The 20,046-nt window shown below is 46.4% G+C and overlaps 1 protein-coding gene across 1 annotated transcript in view; it reads right to left on the bottom strand.

Moving 5' to 3' along the window:
- Positions 1 to 796: 796 nt before the first annotated feature.
- The window catches only part of DSCC1 (DNA replication and sister chromatid cohesion 1), a 19,471-nt gene continuing 221 nt past the window's right edge, over positions 797 to 20,046 (bottom strand). The window contains exons 2-9 of the mRNA XM_013006601.2: positions 17,093 to 17,261; positions 13,663 to 13,797; positions 11,051 to 11,141; positions 7,347 to 7,485; positions 6,838 to 6,890; positions 6,113 to 6,267; positions 3,980 to 4,128; positions 797 to 1,180 (exon numbers count right to left, since the gene is read on the bottom strand). Of these exons, the coding sequence (XP_012862055.1) occupies positions 1,072 to 1,180; positions 3,980 to 4,128; positions 6,113 to 6,267; positions 6,838 to 6,890; positions 7,347 to 7,485; positions 11,051 to 11,141; positions 13,663 to 13,797; positions 17,093 to 17,261 (1,000 nt within the window). The 3' untranslated portion in view covers positions 797 to 1,071. The remainder of the gene's footprint in view (positions 1,181 to 3,979; positions 4,129 to 6,112; positions 6,268 to 6,837; positions 6,891 to 7,346; positions 7,486 to 11,050; positions 11,142 to 13,662; positions 13,798 to 17,092; positions 17,262 to 20,046) is intronic.

Here is a 20,046-nt window from a genome sequence, read left to right as displayed (position 1 = left end):
TTTGTAAGGTAGAATTGAGGTCATGATAGTGGGGAGAAGGAAGCACCAAAGAACTAGAGGAAAGTTCTGTTTCATCAGTGCTACACTGCACCCTGACTGGCTCATCTCTTCCCTGTGACCCGTGAGGGCATGTCCAATTGTCTACAGATGGGCATTGAGTCTCCACTCCATGCCCGCCCTCCCCATTCACATTGGGTATGATTTTGTTCTGGGTCTTAGATGCCTGACACCTGATCACACCTCATGATCACACAGGCTGGTGTGCTTCCACGTGGACTTTGTTGCTTCTGAGCTAGATGGCTGCTCGTTTATCTTCAAGCCTTTAAGACCCCAGACGCTGTATCTTTTGATAGTGAGGCACCATTAGTTTTCTTCACCACATTTGCTTATGCACCCATTTTGTCTTCAGCGATCATGTCAGGAAGGTGAGCATCACAGAATGCCTGATTGTTAGAACAAAGTGTTCTGTCTTAAGGGAGTACTTGAGTCGAGGCCCAATGTCTACCTTAATTCTTAACATATAGATATGAGCACATAGTTCTATTCCTCTCTCATTATATATATGTTTGCATATGTACATGACTGGATTTAGGCCTTTATAAATGTCCTTTGCCCCCTGGTTCTTTCTTCTATTTCCTTAAAAATTCTAAAGTACCTAAAAAAAAAAGTACTACTACTACTGGGACTCTGTGAAATGTTTAAATATATTAATAATTAGAATATTCTGGAAAAGAAATGAGAATTTAAATATAAAAAGCAAAACCACCTTCCCACAAACAACACAGATCTCAGAAACTAAATATAACAAATGATACTTTATTGTTCAGTGTTTACATTGTCTACAAAATAGGAAAGTAACTGGAAAAATACAGAAATCCCCTCCTGTATTGAAAAATAAATATGAAGAGTATAGCTTCAAAATGATGCAGAAAACAGATGCTTCCAAGGATTCCCCTTTTTCTTAAGAATTAAAGAAAACAGTTCGGAATATGGGATATAAATATGCAGAGGATTTTTATCTCATAGCCAGTAACCTTATCGTGCAACTTTAGTCGAAAAAGAATGGTTCTTTTATGAAACAGGTCTTCTTGAATTATAGACTTTAACACCATTCTGCACTGAGGAGCGGGCATATTTAGTGAGTAAAGCTCCGATGGTTTGCTTCTGTCCACACAAATCTCTGTGGGGACAAAAAGAAAATGGAATAGCATGAAATTTTAGGACCCAAATTCACAGCACTCGTTATTTTTATGTTTCTCCCTAATCCTGTCTGACAAGCATAACGGTGTATGCATGTGTGTAATGGAAGAGGTCGATGGGGAGAAGTTACAAGACGTAATTGAACTGAGCGTGTTACAGCTTACGGCATGCCATGCCTTACTGAATCTTCACAATACCAGTACGAGCAACGTAGACTCTACCCCCCCAGGGAAATTAAGCTCATCTAGGAAGTGGCAGAGTGGAGGTCTGCAGCAGCCCGGCAGGTTTGTAGGACAACAAAGTCCACGGTATTTCCATCGTAAACAGAGTACAAGTTGGATACACCGAGAGGTTGCAGTAGGGGTGGTGGTGTGTCTAGAGTCAACGAACCTGGCTACGAGGCTTCCCGAGTGAGCTTGTCTAGGTCACCCACATTCCCTGAACGTCAGCTTCCTCCCCTGTGCCCACCCTGACACCATAGTGAACAGAGAGAAGGGTGGGAGCACATGAGCTAGGGGAGGGAGGGAGGGCGGTTCAGATCACAGAGCGAAGTGAAGGATGTGACAAAGAATTGAGCTTTCACACTACACATAACAGGGAGCCAGTGAGTTTGCTGATGAGGGAAAACTCAGAAAAGGAGGGTGAAGAGGTTAGTTATATAACACCAAGTGTCCACTAAGTGTCACTACACTGTGAACGTGGACTGTTTTACCTCTCTGGGCTCTCCTATCCACTGCCATGGCTACACAGAACTCACAGACAAAATTCAAGATTGAAAGGGTTTCAAAGGGAATTAACAAGTTGCAAGGCCAGGGAGAAAGGGTCTGGTTCGGGTTGTTTCTCTGGACATGTTACAAAGTCCTTTCTTTCAGGTCTTCTCCAAGCCACCCACCTTTATTTTCATGGGTCAGCAAGGCCAACTTCCTCAATTAAGTGCCCAGAGACACTCTACTCCCCAAACCAACCCGCCGCACAGAAGCACGTGAGTTCGGGCGTCCATCGCTCTGCTCCAGCTTCTGCTGATGATACAGAAGTCTTCTGGATCCAGGAGGGTCACTGTGGAGCTATCTCAAGTCCAAAGGCTACATCCCACTCCTGGATCTTGCTGGTAATGAAAGCCTGCTTTCAGAGGGCTCATGTTATATACGACAGGACTGTACTGCAGGGAATCCTGCTCACAGTTTCCCACACAGGCGCGCCCTATCACTATCTCCCCCACCTTCTTATCAAACCCACGGAGGGAAAAGTCATTTGGTGGGAGTGGGAGACTTCGGCGAGAAGAACCACGGGAAGTAATTCACTGCCCCGCAGGAGGAACTGTTATATCGGTGTTATGTTTTGCTGTGTCTATTCTCAACAAAATAAAACTTAAGGGAATAAAAAAGCATGATGGGAAACACTAGGATGGTTTCAATAAGCAGAAGAGCCACTCTGCCCTCATTTAACGATGGGGGCAATAAAGTAATGATCATGCAAGCTGGCTGGTGGGTATAGAGCGTTCATTACATTGTCAATTATGAACGTAGAAAAATTTCCAAAACACCTTTGGTGGCGAAAACAGACGACCAACTGACAGGCAGTAGTGCCACCTCAGCTTGTCATGACTCTCAGTCTTACAGAACTATTTCCCATTTTGTCATCCAACGTAATTGTGTGTGTTACAGCCACTTATAATAATGTGTTACAAATCTTGACCGTCAGGATATTCATGAGGCAGGATTAGAGGCAGTTAGTCAGGTGAAGAGGTCAAGGTACAGTCTACAACAGTGGTTCTCGACCTTCCTAATGCTGTGACCCTTTAATGCAGTTCCTCATGTTGTGGTGATCCCCGGACCATAAAATTATTTTTGTTGCTACTTCATCACTGTAATTTTGCTACTGTTATGAATCGGGCAACCCCTGCGAAAGGGCCATTCGATCCCCAGGTTGAAAATCGCTGGTCTGCAGGAATTGGTTGGATCTTGAGTCAATTTGCTTTGAAGCATATTGTTATGCCTCCCAAACCCTCCCCTCACAGGGACAGGGAAACAAACGCCGCCCCGGCCTCTGCCATTCTCCCAAGAGGCGTGAGCCTATTCTCGCGGCCCCTGTGTCAATCCATCTTGTTTGCGGTCTTCCTCTCTTTTGCTGGCCCTCACGTCACCAAGCACGACATCCTTCTCCAGGCCACGGTTCCTCCTGAGAGCACGTCCAAAGAACATGAGACAGAGTCTCACCCTCCTGGGTTCTCAGGAGCATTATGGCCATACTTTTTCCACTGTTCATCTTCCTAGAAAGCCGGTGTCCATTTAATATTCTCCACCAGCACTGTAGTTCAAAGGCACCCATCTTCAGTATCTCTTATTCAATCGACAGCATCCACATGCATATGAGAGGACTGAAAAATACCCCATGGCTTAGGGCAGGGGCACGTTAGCCTTCAAAGTGACATCTTTGGTCTTTAACAAATAGATGGGTCTTCAGCAGACGACTTGCCCAATTGCTTCATTTGATTTCCTAACAGCTGCTTCCATCGGTGTTGATTGTGGATGAAATAAATAAAGTCCTTGACAATTTCAGTCTTTCCCCCTTGTATCATGGTGTTATTTATTGGCCCCGTTGTGAGGAGTTTATGCCGAGGTGCCATGCATACTGATTTGCATCACGCAGCGCTTCCAGTTTCTCCTCTTGCTGCAAACTTGCAGAATCTGCTGCATTGGGGTTTGCCCTGCCGAGTACTTCCTCAACAACGAAATACGTTTTAAGGGAACAAGATCCATTTTTTGGAGGCATTACTTACTGAATATATGGAGCAATATCCTCTTCTGTCCATTTCTCCCTTAGAGAGAACAGACTATTAAAGCGTGCCTGATTATCCTCGGGCAAATCGTCAACTTTCAATAAAAATATGATTTCTGGTCTCGTGTGTCGATCCACCAGTGCTAACCCCTACAAGAAACGAGAGAAGGAGGGGCAGCTAAGGTAATGTTCTTGTTCTTAATGCGAGTCTTCTACATCTGGGGGCTTGGCTTAGCCCACGGTATGTCAACTATCAGTGCACAAAGCTTTTACAAACCACCCGAGGCTCACAATGAACCCTTCCCGAGACTAGGAGCAGTGATTCCTGGGTTAATCTCCCGCCGCCACCTCCCCCTCCATTTTCAGTGTGAATTAGGTGACGGTTTACAAAGCACATCGTCAGTTTTACATTCAGCAATTCCCACACAATCTGATTCTACTCATCCACTGCGACCCCCTCAATGCACCACCCATCACCCACTCCACTTCCTCTCAGCGAGGGCGTTTCAGTTCCACACCTGACTGACTATGGGCTCCAGCCTCAAAGGGGCCCATCGCTCTCATCCCAGGCAGCAAGCATGGTCCCCTTTGACTTTGAGGGTGTTGTTCCACGTTTTCCTCCCACTCCATCTAAGACTTCAAGAAAACGTTCTCTTCTCATTTTCTGTCATCTGGCTTTCAGTGCCACTAGTTTGTCAAAAGGTCTCGTTCTGAAAGTCTTCAAGGACCTCCCACTGCCCCAGTGGCCAGGCGTCTTGTCCCTTTGCCTGACTTTGTTAATGTTAATACACCTTTCTCTTCCAGCTCTCTGACATCACTGTCTCCTTATTTCCCTCTACTTCCCCAGCCCTGTAGGGAGCCCTGGTGGCATAAGGGGTTACACATTGGGCTACTAACCACAAGGTCAGCAGTTCAAAACCGCCAGCCATTCCACGGGAGAAGATCAGGCTTTCTACTCCGGTAACGTTACAGACTCAGAAACCTTCAGGGGCAGTTCTACCCTCTCCAACAGGGTTGCAATGAGTCAGAACCAACTCGATGGCAATGCGCTTGATTTTGTACTATATGCTAGATATCAACATGTAACCAACCTACTGATGTACCCTACCCCACTGCCATCAGTCAGTTCTGACTCATACAGACCCTACAGAACAGAGAAGAACTGCTCCCAGGGTTTCCAAGGCTCGAAGTCTTTACAGCAGCATCTTTCCCCCAAGTCAACATGCAACAGTAAACAAACAAGCAAATAAAAATTCGGTCAAAATGGCAAACGGGGAACAACCTAACTCAACATTTTCCCAAAACTAATATTTAACTGAAGACAACGGCTAAGTGCAGAACAGAGAACAAGGAAGGCCACCCTTGAGAAGTGACTCAAAGATGAAGCAGTGGCCGGGAGAGATTAGGGGGATCATGTGAGAACAAGAAAGCCCGTGGCTTAGAAGACAGCGAGATGCTTTGATGACTGGAAGGCAGGCTGGTGTGCAGAGAGGGCGACAGAAAGTAGCAGGAGATGGCGATGCTCCAGGGCTGATCATGAGGACTTTGTAGGCCATGATATAAATTATTGACTTTCTATCTTCAATGCCATGGACAACCGTTGAAACCTTTATGGACTCATGTGGCTGGCTTTTTAAAAAGAGCATTCGAGCAGCACCGGAGAATGAACTACCCCATCAAGTCCACTCCCATCCACAGCGACCCTACACAGGGTGGTAAATCTTCCTTGGAGCAGACGGTCTCATACTCCAAGCTCGGTGGGTTTGAACCGCTGACCTTACAGCAGGGCTGACTATTGAAGAGGCAAGAGGTAATGGCAGGATGCTGGTAGTGGAAATGGAAAGACATGGATACAGTGGGTGGGATGGGAGAGGGCTCAGTGGTGTGAGAACATGGAAATAGGCGGGAGAATAGTAATGGTTGCAAAACCCAGCAATATTTACGAAGAATGATTTTTAAAGTCTAATAAATTCTTAAAATCAGAATAGATGATAGATTGGGTACCTAATGAGTGCACTCATAATAGCTGGGTTGGAAAATAAATAGCCTCCAAATTCAATTCCAACGCAAGTGTCATTTCACCTAATCAAGGACAGCCCACTGAATTATGGGAGTCGCCGCGGACGGCAATTACCTTCAGCTGGTCAAGGCTGGTTACCATCCCCTCGGGAACACTCTGTTGCCACACTTCTTGAAACTCGGCAAAGTTGAATTTCACTGCGTTCTGCAGCAGCATCTGTGCTGTGGCTCTGCATATCTTATCAGCACTCAACTCAAAATAAACTTCACCTGAAGAAACGATGTGGGCACTTAGACTGTCTTCTTAGAATTAAATCAAGTAACCTTTCCTTTTCCTCAGGGAGTCCTGAGGGCCGAGTGATTATGCATTGGACTGCTATCCACAAGGTCAGTAGTCCAAAACCACCAGCCGCCGCTCCTTGGGACAAAAACGGGGCTTTCTAATCCCCTAAGAGTGCCAGAGGCCTACATGGAGAGCAAATGTTTTGAGAATGATGAGGGTAACGAATGTACAAATGTGATTTACACAATTGATGTATGTATGGATTGTGATGAGTTGTATGAGCCCCCAATAAAATGATTTTTTTTAAAAAGTTACAGATTCAGAAACTCACAGGGACAGACCGGTGTCCCCTGTCCTATAGAGTTGGGGTAAGTCCACACTGACTCAGTGGCAGTGAGTTTGGTTTTTCGGTTTCCCGTTTCCTCAGTGGAAGTTCTCAGAAGGAATTCTAGTCCTCGGTGAGAAGCTGTTAATTTACTATAAGAACACACTTCGGGAAGACACACCATGTTCAACACAGCAGGCAAATGCCCATCAGAAAAGGTTACCAGGCTTACCTTCCTCTACGTATCTCCTCCCGTAACACTTCAGGCAGTGTTCTATCATCTCCCTGAAAAATTGAAAACACCGATGGGAAAGGTCAGCAGCGCTGTGAGATGCTACATGTTAAGCTTCACTGCTTCCAACTCGAAAGGAGGAGATACATGACTTTCCTGAACGAGGAGAAACAAGCGTGGTTCCGGCAAGGATTAAGACAAATGTCACAGGAAGCCACGATGTGCCAGGCTCTAGGCTAAACACTTCCTTCCACCCAACTGATAGAGCACATTGTTAATGACTACAAAACAACTCCTCACAATTCCTTTTTGGGTGGGGAGGAAAACAAGGATGACACACAGGTATGATCCTGTACTCCAACTCTCCAAAATCTTGTGGTTGCAGATTTTTTAACAGTTCTTAAAGACATCAAAATGTAAATAAGCTATGCACTGGTGGTAGTTCTCATCTGGAAAAGAATTCTCCTCCCCTTAGGGAAATGGGAAGGGACAAGGAATAAAGCACTCACTCCGGTTCCAGAGGGCCAAGCTCCTGAAGGCAGGTCGTCAGAGGAACTTTGTCGATAGACCAAGATTCAGAATCCACAAGCTGATTTATATGGTTCAGAAGCTTCATCTCATAATCAAATTCTAGAATCCTCCAATAACCTACAGATTCCAATACAAACGGAGCCTTCAGAGCAAATGGATTCAAAAAATAGCAGCAGCATGTTGTCCACCTGCAAAAGCACCCAGAGACTCAGAGCCATCGAGCCGATCCGACTCACAGGGACCCTCTAGGACAGGGAAGAACTGCCCCGGTGGGCTTCTGAGGCTGTAACTCTCTAGGCAAGTTGAAAGCCTCATCTTTCTGCAGTGGAGTGACTGGTGGTTTCGAACTGCTGGCCTTGGGGTTAGCAGCCCCACAGATCTCTTTAAATAATGAACCTTTCTTCTCAGGAACCTCGAGGTGTATTCAAACTGCCAACCTTTTAGTTAGTAGCTGAGGGCTTCAGTGTGTGTCACCCAGGGACTCCGGGGACTCTTTTAGGTAGAAATTAACGCTTTGATTGTTACCCAAGTGCCTTAATTATCTCACAATCACCAGGTGGTTCTAAATGGAAGTGTAGAAAGCTGCAGCTGGCACAGTCATTTCATGAGAGCCTCATGTAAGTGAGGTGAGGGTGGCAGGTTCAGGAGCCATCCGATGCAGTCATCTCTGCTGGGCCATCCTGCCAGTGGGCAGTGCTCTTCGCAGCGTCTGCGGAAGGGCTCTCATACTCACAAGGAAGTCCAGCTCACCCAAGAAATGACAGACGCACGTAGGCCCAAGAAATGATAGACGCACGTAGGCCCGTGGAACAGTAACAGCTGGGCCCCAGACACTGTGCCCTCTTCCCATGAAAGATAACAGATGCGAATTTTGTCCTCACTGGCACTCCTACCACATCAAGAACACACCCACCACTTCCAAGGGGCGAGGAGTTCATGTTCCTATGCCTGCACGTAACGCGAAGGGAGAGCTAGCAGGAATGCCCTTACCAGAAGGTCATCTGCCTCCAGGCAGCAATGATCATGCAAAGGGTCGTAATAAAAATGCATCGCTTGGTTTGCCTTTCCCCCTTCACATTCACGGTGTCCATATGCGATGTAACCTGGCAGCAAGTGTCCTAATTAAAAAGGTCACTTCGGATGCATTGAAAACGAGTCTTAACCCCACAAAGAACAGGGCTTCCGAGTGAGTTCTAATGTGGCAGCAGGTGTTCTGCCCCACAGGAGAGTAAACTCTAACGTAGGCTTTGCTCATCTTGCTGGGAAGATTGTGAATAAATCCAATGGTGAGCCTACACCTACACCTACACCCACACCCACACCCACACCCACACCCAGAGTTCCAACTTCCTAATATAAGGGGCCCTAGTGGCACAGTGGGTTAAGAGTTGAACTATTAACTTCAAGGTCAGAGGTTCAAAAGCACCAATGCTTCTAAAAAGATTTAGCCTCAGATCTGGCGGTGTAGTGGTTACAAGTGTAGGGAGTTCAAACCACCAGCCGCTCCGCTGGAGAAAGACTGGGCTTTCTCCTCCCGTCAACAGGGACAGTCTTGGAAACCCACCGGGGTCCCTGTGAGTCAGCACTGCCTCGAGGGCAGTGAGCGCTCCACAGCCAGCACCAATGGAATGGACTTAATGGCAGTGTGGCTTTAGAATTCGCGGGCAAGTGACCTGGCTACAGTGTTTAAAGCATCCCACTGTGAACCCAAAGGTTGGTTGTTTGACCCCAACTGCCACTCCCAGGGAAGAAGATGTGGCAACTGCTTCTGTCAAGAACACAGCCCTGGAGACCCGATGGGCAGTTCTACTCTGTACAGTAAGCTTGCTATGTGATCAATCAACTCGGTGCAGTGTGTTTAGCTTGTAGAATAAATGGGTGCAGAATAAAGCTGCTTCTGGACCTGCAAAGGCAGACTGACAAATGCAAGGCAGCATCAACTCATTCTGCTTGCCAGGGGGTAGGGTGGGGTGGGGGCAGGGGCGGGGCTGGGCAGGAGAAAAGCTGACTGCTGCTCTCAAGCCCACCCAGCCCATCAAAGAAGGGCTCTGGGGCTTCTCCACCCACACCTACGGCCAAATACCCCACCAGAACGGTTTTTACAAACTCATTGGATAAGGGGTTCAACAATTTATCAAAAATTCATTGAGAGATTATGGGGGGGGAAGGGTTTAAGAAGCAGTAAACGTCAGTACATATCCGCAACTGAATTCTATACATCATTAAAGAATGAAGATGAAACAGTGAAGCCCATCCAGACATGGATGGATGTGGCGCACGTTATGCTGCGTGAAGTTAGTCAAACACCAAAGTAAGCTATGTGAGCTTACGGGCATAAAAACTTTACTTTTAATCCAGAAATTTACTTTAATCCAGGGGAGGGGACAGAGGGAAGGGGAAGCAACAGGCAAGAGGGCAGGCAGGGGTTAACCTGGGTGAAAGAAAAGCAGAGGCAGGGGAGGGGGAGGAAGCAAGACAAGCCACTGGGGGATCTGATCAGTTGTTTACGTTTAAATATGATGATGTGATATGTAAACTCCCACCAAATTTACAATAAAGTGTTTGTGGGGGCCAGAGTTATTCTAAGAAACAAGGTTATCACCTTCCAAGCATTTTGGAAGTTGCTTGTTGCAGGTTATTAATTACATAATTCAAAGCTTAGACCTCAATGTGGAGCCCTGCACAAACCAGTTCCCCTTCCTGGGACTTCTTAGGCTCATTTGTTACAGAAAATGGAGAGGCTGGACTGCCTGAGGTCTAGCGGCCCTCCTGGAGCTGACATGTTTCTTCTATTGCCACTTAATCCAAAGGAAATGGTAAGGAGCGCTTAAAACCAGTGGTTCTCAACCTGTGGGTTGCAGCCCTTTCACAGGGGTCGCCCGATTCATAACAGTAGCAAAATGACAGTTATGAAGTAGCAACGAAAATAATCTTATGGTTGGGGGGGTCACGATATGAGGAACTGTATTAAAGGGTCACAGCATTATGAAGGTTGAGAACCATGGGTTTAAACCCACTGGCAACACACTGAACTCATGATCACCTGGTGTGGCAGTTACATAATCTGTCAACTTGAGCAAGGGGTGGACTCTAGCCTGTCAATCAGGTCATAGCCAATGAAGCCTCTGTGTGGGCATGGCCTTCTCCTGAGGATTCTGGGAATTCCTGTCTTCCTCCCTGGAGGCAGGACATACACTCTGCTTCGTCTTCCTGCTGACAAGACACATGGAGCTACACTGATGGAACCAGAGCCCTGGAGCTGGAAGAGACACGTGGAGACCCATGCCAGCACTGAAATGCTTCCACTGCCACTGGATCCACAAGACTTCTCACCCACTGGCTTGTGATCTTTCTGCATTCAATACCATTGCATGTGTTGCGTGAGTCTGAAGAGGAATTTGAAGACTGGTATTGTGCATACAGGCTAATGTAGGATTTATGGACTTGATCTGGGATGTTCTCAATATACAATTGCTCTTTTACATAAAGCTCTTTCTTATATACATGAGTGTCTATGAATTTGTTTCTCTAGTTAATCCTGACCAGCACACAGACTCTCTATCCACTCCCCTAATAGAGATATTATCCTGGAAGTCCACAGATGAAATAAACAGCTTGCAATAGGGTGCAGATGTCACCAAACCTCTCCATCAACATTCATAATAACAGTAAGTAATGTTACCTCCAATTTCGCAGGCATTTAGAACTTGTAATTGTGTCATTATTTCTTCCTCACTTGCCTGAATTTGATCAAGTAAATCTCCGATCGTATACTGAAAGAATAGAGAAAAGAGTTTTAAGAAAGATTCTGTGTTTCTTCTGTTCCTGCATAAAGATTATGACATCAAGGCCTAAACCAGGGGACAGACTTTTATTTTTAAAGATCCAACCCAAAAAGGTCCTGGAGAGTTTAGAAATATCAAGAAAACACTGTGGTACATCATCATGACCTGGATCTGACCATGGCAGCTTAGAGAAGACTCCAAAATCCCAGGCCACAAAGTACAAATATCAGATAAAGTGGGCTTCATGACACTGAAAAGCTTTTGTGCATCCAAACACCACCAAGCGAGTGAAAGGCTACTCGGCAGGATAGAAGAAAAGACTCACACACCCCACATTCGAGAGGGACTTGTACGTCGGCGATCTAAAGGGCTCTCATAACTCAAAGAAAAGACAAATAACCCAAATTACAACTCGGGCAAATGACCTTAGATCTTTCTCAAAAAATGGTTATACAAAGGACCAGCGCATGTCTGAAGAGATTTTCAGCCTCATTAGTCATCCAGAAAATGTACATCGAAACCAAAAGAAGATGCCACTTCATTTTTATTCTGTCTCGCGTGTGCCCCCCCTGTGGGTTTCCGAGACTAACTGTTTATGGGCGTAGAATGCCCAGTCTGCCCCACGGAGCTGCTGGTGGTTTCAAACCATTTGGATTGCAACCCAACACATAACCACCACATCACCAGGGTATAATCACAAAGACAGATAATGCAAAGTGGGAAAAGATGTAGCGCCAACTAGAATGCTCATCGCACATCTAGTGACAAGATGGCACAGCCACTTTGGAAAAGTCTGGTGCTCGTAGTTCCTCAAAAAAATTATACACAGTTCATCTCAAATTCACGGCCATCGAGTCAATTCTGAATCATGGCAACCTTCTAGGACAGGGTAGGACCACTCCTGTGGGCTTCCTAGACTGTCACTCTTTATGGAAATACAAAACCTCCTCTTTTTCCCACGCCTGGGGGTTTCGAACTGCCGGCCTGGGGGTTTCGAACTGCCGACCTTGTGGATGGCAGCCACTGCTAGCCACGACGCCACCAGCACGCCTCAGAGTTAACCTTTTACCACTCAAGTTTCACTCCTGGTTCTATCCCCAAAAGAAATGAAAACCTATGTCCGCTGAAAAGTTTCCACATCAGTGTTCATAAGCACCGTGATTGGTCATGGCCAAGATGTGGAAACAATCCGAATGTCTTCTGATGAATGGATCAACTGGGATGGAGCCACACATGGAATACTGTTTGGCAGTAAAGGAAATACTGACCCATGCGACACTGTGGATGGTCATTCAACACGCTCATGCTGACTGAGAGAAACCGGCCAAAAGGCCACGTGCCTCGTGATTCCATTTCTACGAAAGGACCACCAGAGGCAAATCTCAAGAGGCAAACAGTGGGAGTGGCTGCCTCGGACTAAGGAGAGTGCTTGGTCTGCAGGTGGCAGCTCAAAAGTATGAGTTTAGGGGGGGGTGATAAAAATATTCTAAACTTGACATTGGAGAGGGTTGCACCATCCTAAAAGCTTTGGAATAGGTACACTGGGAAGTAAAGATTATTATCTCCATAAAGCTATGGCCCCGATGAAAACTATTCCAATTTTTAATTAAGTTACAAGCTTCTCATTTATTTTCACTTGTTCTATAAATATTCTTTCCTATTTCCAGGAATTTCCTAATTTCTAGGCGCCCTGGTGGCATAGTGGGTTACATGTTGGGCTAACTGCAAGGTCCACAGTTGGAAACCACCAGCTAGCTACTCTATGGAAGAGAGATGAGGTTTTCTACTCCTGTACAGATTTATAGCCCTGGAAACTCCTGGGGCAGTTCTACCCTGTCCTATAAGGCCACCTGAGTCAGAATCAACTCAATGTCAGTGAGCGTTTTCCCAGAATTGGTCAATTTTGACTTCAGAGCAAGAAAATACATTCCATTTTCATAATGTCCTCTCTTAGGAGGGCCTAGTTATAGACTTTAATGAAGCGAGGATCAATTTTACCTCAGACATAGTTATCGTTTCAGAGTTAGGTACATGAGATGCTGTTGGTATATGAATGTCACCATGCTATCTAGGATATGTGTTTTAACATACTCAAGAAGCAGAGGAAAAATGTGGAGGGAGTAAGAGAACAGAATAGAGTAGGCTGGAAATAGAGGTTGGTATCTAACCTAAGAGATCAAAAGAAAAGGAGTCATGCTATTACTCCCAGCTTTGGGGTATGTTTGAAAATTCCATATCAGATATAAATGAGAATGTCACCATTAAATGCTTCTAATTATAGTTCTACTTTAAAAAATCACAAACCATGGGGGAGGGGGGAAAAGAGGAGCTGATACCAAGGGCTCAAGTAGAAAATGTTTTAGCAATGTGGATAGCAGCATGTATACAAGTGTGCTTAATACAACTGAATGATGGATTGTTATAAGATTTGTAAGAGCCCCCCCCAATAAAATGATCAATTAAAAATAAATAAATAAAATCACAAACAAACAAAACATCATATTCTTACATTGGAGCTATTTGAATCCTTTTCTTTTTGACTGTCAGGCCCTTCGTAGGTGTTTCCCATTAAAAGTTTCTTCAGCTTCTTTAATTTAGGTCTGCATCTTCTTAATTCCCAGTAATTGTTAGAAAAACCAAAGATCTAGAAGTGAGAAATATAACCTGTCAGCTGGGACAGAACTCCACGGCACCTAACAACGACAACCAGACACCATTCCAGAAGAAAAGTTTCACATCAAATGCCAACTCACTTACCTGCTCCTGGCAAGGTAGCCAGGAAACCAGAGCCAGGCTATTGTGCCTTGTTGAGAGCACACGCATCCGATCCAGCTTCCTCAAGCAGATGGGTGGAAGCTTCCCGAAACATCAGTGAAGAAGCCACTGCCTACCCCACAAAGTATCCCTTGAAGTCTTCTCTAAACCAAATAACGGTGAAGCTCAAGAGGTAAAGCAGCTCTTCCCTGAGCACTGTGCTCTTTCAGGTCTAGCTCCAGGGGACCGGAAAGACAAGAGCCCCTTAGAAGATCAGACAGGACAGCGGGCAGCAGAGTATGCACTGATGGAGGAGGACCGATGTAGAAAAGAGAGGAGGGGAGAAGAGTTCCATGTCACTGAGTTATTTCGGTTTCTTTGTTCATCAGTGCCATCGAGCCCACTGAGGCTCACAGCAACTTTACGTGCCACTGCCCAGTCCTGCGACAGCCTCACAATCAGCCCAGTGTTAGGGCTCGTTGGGGTAGCTGCAGGCACGCCCCTAGAAGCTGCTGAATCTGTTTTGCTGTGCATATTCTCAACTCAGACCAAAAGGAAACGGATTTCACCAACAAAACATTGCCAACGTGGTGGAATCTAACTCACGAGCTTCCCCTCTGCAACCCTGGTACTCCGTAAGAAAAGAAAAGCGCTCAAGAGGATTATCTCGGTGGTGTCGCCCAACCTTAAAAGTGGAGGGGGGGTGGGTCGGGGGTGTCCATTCTCAAACCAGTATAAGACACGGTTGCTAACATTAGGCCCAGCTCCTGGAAGCGATGATGCTGAATCTCAGACCAACACTAAAGAGCGTTAAGGACCAACCCAGAGAGGTTTACCCGCAGTTCCCAAACTGGCCGACTGCTGCTCGTCTCCAGTGCAAACCCAACGCACTTGCCAGCCAGTCGATGCTCACTCGGTGGCCCGATAGGGCAGGAGAGAGCCGCCCGTGAGTTTCTGAGACCTAACTCTTTACCGGAGTCAACAGCCCTGTCTGTCTCCTGAGGGGCGGCTGGCGGTTTCAAGCTGCTGACCCTGGGGTTCACAGCACTATGTGTAACCACTATGCCACTAGGGCTCTTTCTCCAATGTGAAGTTGTTCCTATTTCCTCATGAGCACCTGTGGTTTGTGGGCCACAGGGGGAGGCCTGGCAGGTTTCAATCGATGGCCAGTACCACCAGCAGCTGCAGGAGCATAGAATCATCCACCGATTATGGTCACAAGGGCAGGATTCATTAGAGCTCCAAATTTTCACAATCACAATTACCCTTGTTAACAACCATACACATCTGAACCGCATAATCCCATCAGCATTTCCCCCACCTTCTCTCTGACCCAGAGACACTAGGAAGGGAGGAAACACAACCAATCTGCATGGCCCCACCCAATCATTTGGTGGGAGACACAAAGTTTAGGGCTTAAGGAGCCACGGGAAAAAAATCATGCCCAGGTGGTGCACCCATGGATTGAGACCTGGATTGGTGGACCTTTGCTTAGTTTCCCCTGCCATCACGCACAAACATAGCAACAATTGTGAGAATGGTGCAGGACCAGGAGGTGTGTTCTCCTGTTGTACAGAGGGTTGCTTTGAGTCGGAACAAAGTCAACACCACCTAAAATAACAGGCACAAAATTTACATACTACAAAGGAGAGTTCAAACGCATTCATAGTTTACCCTCAAAAAACCAAACCCTGCAAAACAAGTGATGAAAAAAATACCATGACCTTGTTACAGAAAGATGAACTCCCAATATTTCTGGTTAATGACTCCGAATGGCTTAGGTTGTTACAAGGTACCATCAGCCGGTTCCCACACCCAGCGACCCCATGGGGCAGCGTAGAACTGCTACTCTGCCACAGAGCTCCTTGTGGGTTCGAGAAGCCAACCTTTGGTTCACAGGCCACTGCCTAACTGCTGAGACACCTGAGCACCTTGAAAGACTTACAGGCCTACAAGCAGCCTCCCACAGTTGCTGGGAGGTTCTAATGTTCCAGTAACATCATGAGAGTCACGAAGCTTCCTAGCATCTCCCCGACTCGCCATGCCACTTCTCTTGTCAAGGGAGGAGTTGACCAGAAGTTCTCCTGAAATCATGAAAGGCTCCGTGTGGATGGCTTATAAAAATGTGTCCCCACCTAGACAGGATGGAGACTGCCACTTGGTATCTGCCTTCGGTAGGCTCCCAAATCCTTGAGCATGTTAAAATCCTACACATGCTGAGGTAGTTATTGTGCCAACCTGGCTGATAAACACATGTGGGATTAATTGAAGGGCAGAGAGCTAAATGGCTCGGCGAGCCTTGCCTTTTGTCTCTCGCTCTTTGATCATCGGACCAGTGTGCGGCTGCCTTGCTTGTTCTTTGCCTCAATTTGCAAGCTACCCTACCTGTGGGACACCTAACCTGTGGACTGTGTCGCTGTAATTTGAGGTTCCTTTTAGCTGTTTTTCACTACACCATTGGAATTTACATCTCTTGAGCTGGGGACTGTTGGACCCTGTCATCTGGCTGATTGTTGGTGACCTGCCCTGCTGTTCGCTGCCTGTGCCCGGATAGCCTGAATTGCTCTACAGGACTACCCGGCAGCCCTCAAGACTTGAAGGACTGCCAGTGTCTCACAACTGTCTCATGGGAGTGAGTTGCACTGAGCCATTTGTACTGCTTTATAATTTAATTAACATTTATTTATGTTATAGCTGTGTAAATATATATAAAATTATTAGCATTTTGGTTTTATTTCTCTAGAGAACCCTGTCTAATACACATGTTAATAAACTGTACCAGCTTCAAAGCTGAGACCCATACTTCCTGGATTAAAAAAAAAAAGCAACTCAAATGTCTTCATTTCTCTGATTTTGAAGTTCTAGTTTGAAGGAATGTCCTTTCAAAAGAACCTGAGAAACAGACTGAAAACGGGTCAGATTTGGAGAGCGAGTCACCTAATTGCACACTTTCTTTATGGACAACGAATGAGTGTTAGGACCTAACACTGTGCACTTGGGAAAGTGAAGCCATTGCACCAGATGTGCAGAACAGAAAAGCAAGCCTTGCTGGGAAATTTCCAATGTCGTTCAAGAACTTTGGAGTTCCCTGAAATTGTACGTACTAGACCTAAAGCCTTGAGCCAAGGGCAAGATGAGTGCATGTGTTCTTAGTCTTAGCTAAGCCAGGAGACAGAAAACAGTACCTCAGAGTGAATAAGGTTACAGGGGGCCGCCTCTGTCTTCAGCTGCTCTGGGGTTTTACAACCAGGAATAAAAAGCAACATATTTGAAGTGTCTGCTATTTTCAAGTCGTAGGTTTGATCTTTACTGCACAGCACAGCCTGGTCGTCTTTATCCCCACGAATCACAAGCCTGTGGAAAATCAGAGATACAGGTGGTTGATGAAGACTCCACTGGACTTCTTCAACAGGAGCCCCAGTGGCATAGCAGGGTATGTGTTGGGCTGCTAATTACAAGGTCAGCAGTTCAAATCCATCAGCCAATCAACAGGAGAAAGCTGAGGCTTTCTGCTTGCAAAAAGATTTATAATCTCAGAAACCCAACAAGGTGGTTCTCCTAGGTCACTTCAGGTCCCTATAAGCTGGAATTTACTTGAAAGCAGTAAGTGAGACACCTGTATCATAAACAATACCCAAAATTTGTACGTTTGTTTTTTGCTTTTTAATTAAGTCTGGAAGCTGTATCTGACCTCTGTGCTCACAGCTCTTAAACAATGATAGGTACCCAGAGCGGGGGATGTCAATGAAGGGCCAGAAAGACACTAATGCAAATTACATAAACATTGACCAGAGAAATCGGTCCCTGAGTGGAACTAATTATTTACTAGCAGTGGTTAAGCATTGGGCTGCTAAGCACAGGGCCAGCCATTTGAAATCACCAACCATTCCTCAGGAGAAAGATGAAGCTGTCTACTCCCATAAAGAGTTACTCTTAGAAACCCACAGGGGCAGTTCTACTCTGACCGATAGGATCACTAAGTCAGAATCAGCTAATTGGCGGAGAGCATGTTGTTTGTTGTTACTAACCGAAAGATTGGAGATGAGAATCCCCTCAGCAGCAGCACTGTGAAGGAAAGGCCTGGTGATCTACTGCCATCAAGATCACAGCTAAGGAAACTCTAAGGCAGGGGTCCTCAAACTTTTTAAACAGGGGGCCAGTTCACTATCCCTCAGACTGTTGGAGGGCCAGACCATAGTTTTTAAAAAAAACAACAAATTCCTATGCACACTGGACAAGTTGGCTGCTAAACAGGACAGGCAGCAGCGGCAAAAACACCAGGCGGGCCGGATAAATATGTGGCCCGCGGGGGTGTAGTTTCAGGACCCCTGCTAAGGAGCAGTCCTACTCCTTGACACCCAAGTCCCCCAGGAGTTGAAATGGGTGTGAAGGCCACAGGTTTGCTGCTGTCAAGCCTTAACAATTTTCCAGAACATGCTAAGTAGTGTTTCTCAAGCTTACGTCTCAGGAAATCTTACCATGAAGACTCAGTAGGTCTGGGATGGGGCGCAGGACTCAGCATTGCTAGGAGGCATCTAGACGGAGGCCACGCTTCTGGTGCTGGTGGTGTTAGGTGCCATCGAGTCGGCTCTGACCCATAGCAACCTTGCTATGCACAACAGAAGGAAACACTGCCCAGTCCTCCCCATCCTCACAATGGCTCCTATGCCTGAGCCCAATGCTGCAGCCACTGTCACTCCATCTCATCAAGGGCCTTCCTCCTTTTAGCAGCCCCTCCGCTTTACCAAACACGGTGTCTTTCTCCAGGGACTAGTCTCTCCTGACCATATGCCCAAAGTCTGCAAAGTCGAACCTTGCCATCCTCGCCTCTAAAGAGCACTCAAATGCATCTATTTTTCTACAGTCTTCCTTATTCAAGGTCCAACTTTCACATGCATATGATGCAACAGAGAATACCATGGCTTGGGTCAGGTGCACCTTAGTCCTCAAAGTCACATCCTTGCTCTTCTATACTCTAAAGAGGTCTTGTGCAGCAAACAGATTGACCTAGTGCAGTGCATCTTTTGATCTCCTGACTGCGGCTTCCATAAACGCTGATTGTGGAACCACGTAAGACAAAATCTGTGACAGGTTGTTTTTGTCAACTAGAAAAACTACCACTGGACAAAAAGAAAATATTCACACCTTCTCAAACAAACAACACTCCACCCCCACTAAACCGAACACTGACACTGTCAGTTCAGACTCAGCGACCCTTTAGGAAAGGCTGTGGGTTTCCAAGACTCTACATCTTTAGGGGAGTAGAAAGCCTCATCTTTCCAGTGTTTTCGAACTACTGAGCTTGTGGTTAGCAGTTTAACACATAACCCAGTTTAACACATAACCCACCAAGCTAGCAGGATTATCACACCTGAAGTCTTTCTTAAATCCCCACCAATTTGGCTATGTTGAGAATGAACGCAGTGAAGCTCACTTTCCATTTAGAGACCCAAGGTAACTTGTATCCAAGGAAAGGCCAGCAACTTCCAAATATTCGGGGAAGAAGGGAAATAGAATGGATTTTTCCAAGCCCCCTCCTATGTACACAGTTCAAAACCAAACTAAACTCACTGCCATCGCGTCAATTCCGATTGACAGCGACCATACAGAGCAGAGCAGAACAGCCCTGTGGGTTTCTGAGACGGTAACTCTTTATAGGAGTTGACAGCCGCCTCTTTCTCCAGAGGAGCCGCTGCTGGTTTTGAATCGCTTACCTTGCGGTTAAGAGCCCAAGGCATAACCTTCTACACCGTGGGGGGTTCTTTGTGCATAGTGGCATCTAGAATACAGCACTGCCTGATGGGGGTGAGGTAACCGCACGGTCAGCAGTTGGAAACCACCCTCTGCTAATATATATGGGAGGACGATGGTGCTTTCTACTCGGCGCTCCTAGAACTCCAGGACCAGTACAGGCGACCATCGGATTTTAAGTAGAATGAAGGGGCTCCGGGGAACCCTTGGCTGCGCTGTTCGCATCTGCAGAATTTCCTTGAGGGTCTGTTTCCCGATCTGTTCCCACGGACACGCGAACCCATCAGCCTCATACATATCATCTCGGTCCGGCGGACTGAAGGGCCTGGCGCGGAGGGTGTTGGGAACCCGGGCCCTGCGCCCCGCCGGCGCCCCTCACCTGTGGCCG

This window comes from Echinops telfairi, unplaced genomic scaffold (genome assembly GCF_000313985.2).
Source record: "Echinops telfairi isolate 266 unplaced genomic scaffold, ASM31398v2 ScPeMD7_1;HRSCAF=3_0, whole genome shotgun sequence".
NCBI lineage: Eukaryota > Metazoa > Chordata > Mammalia > Afrosoricida > Tenrecidae > Echinops > Echinops telfairi.
The sequence above is the reverse complement of the archived record's forward strand: the minus strand, read 5'-3'. Positions and strand labels throughout refer to the sequence as shown.